Consider the following 6,000-nt stretch of genomic DNA (forward strand, 5'->3'; position numbering starts at 1 on the left):
GCTTGATGTTGCCACCTATAACTCTCATTGTCTATGAGTTTACTTGATTCCAAAATTGAATATCCAGTCAAAGTTAAATGATATCGAAATTTGAACGGGTTTGGCGCGTACACCCTTTTTTGGGTGTATGGCCGAGCTCCTCCTCCTATTTGTGGCGTGCGTCTTGATGTTGTTCCACAAATGGAGGGACCTACAGTTTCAAGCCGACTCCGAACGGCAGATATTTTTATGAGGAACTTTTTCATGGCAAAAATACACTCGGAGGTTTGCCGTTACCTGCCGAGGGGCGACCGCTATTAGAAAAAACGTTTTCTTCATTTTGGTGGTTCAACGAGATTCGAACCTACGTTCTCTCCGAATGGTAGTCATGCACCTAGCCATTCGGCTACGGCGGTACAGAGTTTGGTTCGAACCAAATTCAACCTATACTACTCCTTATATCTTCTTTTGCCGAATGATGCAGATATGTGTGATGATGGATAGGTGGAGTCTAATGGTACTATTTATATCATAGATGTCTTTAAAATTTACATATTTGCCTTGATATTTTTCATAAACTGTTTCCTTGGTTGCTGTTGTTGCAGTTTACTAGGTCTTGGCAGTGCGGTGTCAAGCCATCTAACGGTAAGCACAGGAATCGTGCTGTTTCGACAAGTTGGAGAGGGTGTTAGGTGAGTGGGTTTGATAGGGAATGGAAATGGGTGGATGGTATCGTGCGATGTGCCGTCACATGCCGGACATATATTGAGTATAACGTAGTCTATTCTGGATAAGTAGAGGCTTAACCTACTACAATATCCAGAACGTGATTGAGTCAAAGTGGTGAGCCTCCGATAACGGCATTCGGGGATTGGGAGTTATAATACGTTCACATATAATTAGACGATCTACTGTTTCGCGCTTAACTCAAAATCCGTAATTAAAAAGCGCGAATTCCCATACAAAATTTATTATATATTTATTATAAAATAGTCCCAGATAATAACGATGCTTATTGACATACAACCCTGCGTTTTCTGTGTTATCGATAATTATTATTACGAATGTAAGGAGAAACATCAAAATAAAAACTAAATAAAATGGATGCCGGCAAAGAAAACAGGTCTGTAAACATAATTCTAATAAAATTTTTGTTAAATATTGTCAAATAGGGATTCCTTTTACAGAAAAAAAGCGTGTGTCCACAATCGTTTTGTCCTCTTATTACTTACTATAAAATGTAGTATCGAATTTCGAATGCGTATTGCTGCCATAATTTTTTGCAACCTCAGAAAACGTCGCATACGGATTTCATCCAATTGTTTATTATTAGCAGCCAATTGCGCAATTAAATAAGCTGATCCTTGTATTTTCTTCATATCATTAAGATTAATTGAAGAAACCACCAAAATAATTTCTATGAAGAAAAACCTCTCAAAGCAGTATTGACAGCTGATTGTAGATTTTGCAGGTAATCTGCCATATGTGAACGGGCAGATTAATTTGGTGGATTTATAGGTGATTAATGCATATGTGAACGTATTATTACGGTGGTAAGAGTTTCTCGATTAATGTCGTTTAACGTCTGTCTATGTACTGACCGGCCCATTAGTTGTAGCTGTGTTTTGTTCTAGATCTCGTCAGTGTAGTTAAAGAGATGCCTCTCGACACGCCTGGGAGATGGAAATAATTTTTATGATTTTCCCTGACATTCATATAAAAATTACTTTTCACTAATTAATGTGATTATAAAATTTGTTATCGTACCTTTTAGAAGCCCAATTATCAAATCTCATTTCAATAGTGCTGCTACCCCACCACAATCAGTGCTGCCAAAAATAGTAAATTTGGCACTACTTATTTTCAATTGGACAAATGGACACAGTTTCGCAATTTAGGAGTATAAACAAAACATCTAACAAGAAAATCTTGTGTGGAAAAGCTAGAATTACTTCCATCAACTTGTGTTAAATAATTAAGAAAGATTGAAGGAATCCTGGAGGTGGTGCGAAAGAAGCGGAGTCGTGGCAAAATGAAGCTGGAAGCCGTGAACGGGAATTCGGTGTCACTGACAATGAAGGTACAATCAGGGACAGAACAAGAAATACCTTTTGGTGCAGAGGAGGATGAAGAAGAAACACGCCCGCAGCCTTCACAAGCATCCCAAGAACGGCAAGAACCAGTAAAAGATGATGCGGGTGTTGAAGGTGGCGAAAAAGAAGTAGGTATTATCGGCAAGAAAAAAGGCACAAGAAAGAAACGCTCAACCAACTGGGAGGAGGCGGAACGGGTGAGTAGAGCAAAACAACGAAAACAAATCAAAATTCTGAATGAATAAATTAATAAAAATTATTTACATATGTATGTATACAACATTTCCGGCGTGCTACTTACTACAGTGTCTCTTGGTGGAAGTTATCAAGCCAAAGGTAGAATACGTCGAAAATCGAAATGTAGATGCAAAAAGCATTAAAGCCAAACGCCTAGCTTGGATGCAAATCACTAAACAGTAATATAAATATAAACAAATATGTTTGTAGTTACTTGCTAAATTTGAAAACTTTCAGATTCAACATACACAATTTCCGTCATCGTTCTCTAGAGCAAATTCAAGTACAATGGCGAAGTATGAAGAATACTGCAAAACGCGAATACCAGCAAAAGAATTCCAATGCAGGAACATTAGAGGGCATAGCAATGATAGAGTTTATGGAAGAAATGCAAAAGGATCCAAGCAATGTACGAACACATGCGCGCAGTAACGGCATTATTATCAAAAAAGAATTACTTAGTATCGATGATGAGGATACGCCGCTTGCGGCTCTTCCTACGTCAACAAACACCAGTGAAGATACTCTACAAGTGTCGGCTATTGCGTTACCATCCCCACCACAATCTGCTGAATCGCAACAAGAAAGTACACTCAAACCACGGTCACAACAAAACTCGTCTATACGCCTAAAAAAAAAGACCATACAAAAGAAAAAACTACAAAACACAGAAGGGGCTAGTGCTGATGGTGGCAGTAAACCGAAAAAGCCAAAAAATTCAAATGTAAGTTATTTATTTATAAAATTACAACAATGTCGCTCATCATCACTTCATTTCCTTAGATCATACAGGACGAAGCGGCAATACTGGGCAGTAGCGAAAGTGATGCACAAACTTCCAAGTTGCTTCTGAATGCGGATGACATAATCTATAAAATCCTGCCTACTGATGAAAAATACAAAAAGCAAATTTTCGATCTGATAAAGCGTTCACATCTTGCCGAAATTGAACATGCACGCATCGAGCACGAACAAAGATTGAATTTCGAAACAATGCACCAAGAGCTTAAACTTAGTTATTATCGTAAAAATGAGGAGTTGAAACTGTGTCAGATGCGCGAAGATCACAACGCGCGCATGCGGCAGAATGAACTGGAACATAAAGCCCGTATGCGTGCATATATGGTGAGTTCGCGTAACACGCCACCAAAATGTGGAAAAAGTAAAGCTGGAAGTGAACTGGATGAAAAAGTCGATGATAATTCGAACACCTCCAAACCTACATCCGAAGATTAAATAGCATGCAAATAAAATTTAATACTTTGTGGATGAGTTTCATACCAGCATTACGCATATATACCAGTATTTTAAAGTTTAGTAAAATAATCATATGTTATAGAAAATAGAAAAGTTTTAAGTGCAAAATTGGCGCATCATTGCCATGCAATATTAGGAACTTATACTTCTATCCATCGCGGTTATTAGTACATACATATTAATATGTACATAATTTTTAAATTGTATTTTCGTGTATTCGTACATATATCGACATGGGACAAGAACCTCTTCCATGATAGATGTATACACCTATGAATACTCTACTAATTTTCTTATGTTTATAAAAAAGTTTGCTAATGTAAGATGATTAAATTTATATGCAAAATTCCCTTTTTATATTCATTATTGTTTTGGATTTTTCCTGCAAGTAGTTAAATTTTCGGCGGATAAGAAGTTGCAAATCAAGAACGTGTTATTATTGATTCTAGTACCACTTTACGTGTATTAACTTTTTATTATATAATTCACGGCAACTATACTGAAAATCAAATATGACAAATTTTATACAACAAATGAGATAAGAGAATTGTACAGGAAGAGACAAAAATAAAAAAATTTAGCATTAAAATAGTCCTAATGAGCCTGTCATAATCCTCAATAACTAAAAATAAATTATTAGTACCAATAATAAAATCAACTACAAAATTTTCAAAAACTATCAACTATCACACCCAAATGTTTGATTTAATCTGCTTGAATAGAGCTGCTGTGGTTTTTAGAAGTGTTACCTACGTTAGTGTATGCACACATACATACATATTTGAATCAATTAATCAACGGCTTAGGTCATAGTTTTCGCAGCCGTTCAGCTGCATTATTTATATTTTTAGCTCTGACCAAATCGAATAAGCAATAATTATATGAATTTTAAGATTATTCGTACAAAGAGCACTGACCCACATTTTACTTCAAATTGAAGCCACTTCAGCCTTTTTCGTACAAATCTGCAAGCAAAGCAATTGTAGAAATTTATGATTAGAATCTCTTAAGGGAGCAGAGATAGTAGAAATCAAGCTGAAACGTTAAGCAGAGATGGCATTTATTGACCTAGTAAATCCGACATTTATAAACCAATTGCATCCGCCCACCATTATTTATGGAGCAGTACTTTAAAGTTTAAACTAATATCGCATTGGCATTTTGGCTTAAGTAGAAAGTGAAAATGGTGCTTAATTTGGGAGAATTGTCTTATTATAATTCTAAATACTGTGCTATTATTACTCCCATATTGTATTTATATCCACCTGCCAATTCATGGAATCCAAAGAGTGTGCGCTTTCATTTCCCAGTAAATACCATTTATTTTCATATTGTCATTGGCAATGCGACGCAAATACAACCACAAGAAGAAAAACTATTCTGGCGGCTCTTCAGTCATGTATATGTATGTATGTATATAAATATGTTCTTGTTTACAGCAGCAGGACCTTCACATGTGCATGTGTAGAAAAAAACATATGGTCGTAGCGCACGTTTTAATGTCGTAACAGTATGAAAGCGATTGCTATGAAAATTTATATCAAAACAAAATGCGAAAACACATACATACATACGCATATATACTATATACACATAAACGAATGCAGAAATGCAGCAGAAACAAAAAGATTTTGTTAACATTAAAATAATCAACGCAGGAGAGCGCATTCCTCTGATACTCAAAGTTATATGGATAAGAACATAAATACTATACAGTAGGTTCTGTTTTTATGCGGCTTTTTTTTATGCGGTTTTGAAATAGTGCGGTTTTTTTTTAAATTACAAAATGCATGTCGACTTATCGGGAATTGTACATATAAACAAGATTCTAAACCAGCTAAGCAAAAACTCATCACAGATTACATCAGAAATGCTAACCCTACAAGTATGGAACCGCCTGCATAACCATCTAGATCAGGCGTGTACATTTCCTCAAGTGACGAAAGTGATTTTACGCCAAATCCTAAACGAACGCGCAACATGTGGGTATTGTCTGATTCTATTTCTGACGTAAATTTATTTTTCGATTCTGACGTTTCTTAAATAAAGATATAATTTTCAAAAATACAATATTTTGTTTATGCGATTTTATTTAATTATTTCAGACTCATGCGGTCTATGGAACGTATCTATAGTTATAATATGGGACTAGTGCCCTTTTTTATGCGATTTTATTACATTATTTCAGATTTATGCGGTTTTAGCATTTGAAACGTATCTATAGTTTTACTATAGAACTAGTAGCTTTTTTTATGCTGTTTTTTTTTATGCTGTTTCTTGCGGAACGTATCTACCGCATAAAAACAGAACCTACTGTATATGTATGTATGTACATATGTAAGCATGAAATAGCACGATTGAAATACCAGGGTTATTTTAAGTATTTTATGTATTTATATGGGTATGTGTGGATTACAACTCAAATCACTCTCGT

At 35.5% G+C, this 6,000-nt stretch overlaps 1 protein-coding gene across 1 annotated transcript; it reads left to right on the forward strand.

The window, feature by feature from the left end:
- Nucleotides 1–1,675: 1,675 nt before the first annotated feature.
- Nucleotides 1,676–4,257, forward strand: LOC129245523 (uncharacterized). Its single transcript, XM_054883725.1, has 4 exons — nt 1,676–2,269; nt 2,379–2,488; nt 2,547–3,033; nt 3,093–4,257. The coding sequence occupies exons 1-4, from the start codon at nt 2,012–2,014 to the stop codon at nt 3,543–3,545; spliced, it is 1,308 nt and encodes a 435-aa protein (XP_054739700.1). The 5' UTR covers nt 1,676–2,011; the 3' UTR covers nt 3,546–4,257.
- The last annotated feature ends 1,743 nt before the right edge of the window (nt 4,258–6,000 follow it).

This window comes from Anastrepha obliqua, chromosome 4 (genome assembly GCF_027943255.1).
Source record: "Anastrepha obliqua isolate idAnaObli1 chromosome 4, idAnaObli1_1.0, whole genome shotgun sequence".
Classification (NCBI taxonomy): Eukaryota; Metazoa; Arthropoda; class Insecta; order Diptera; family Tephritidae; genus Anastrepha; species Anastrepha obliqua.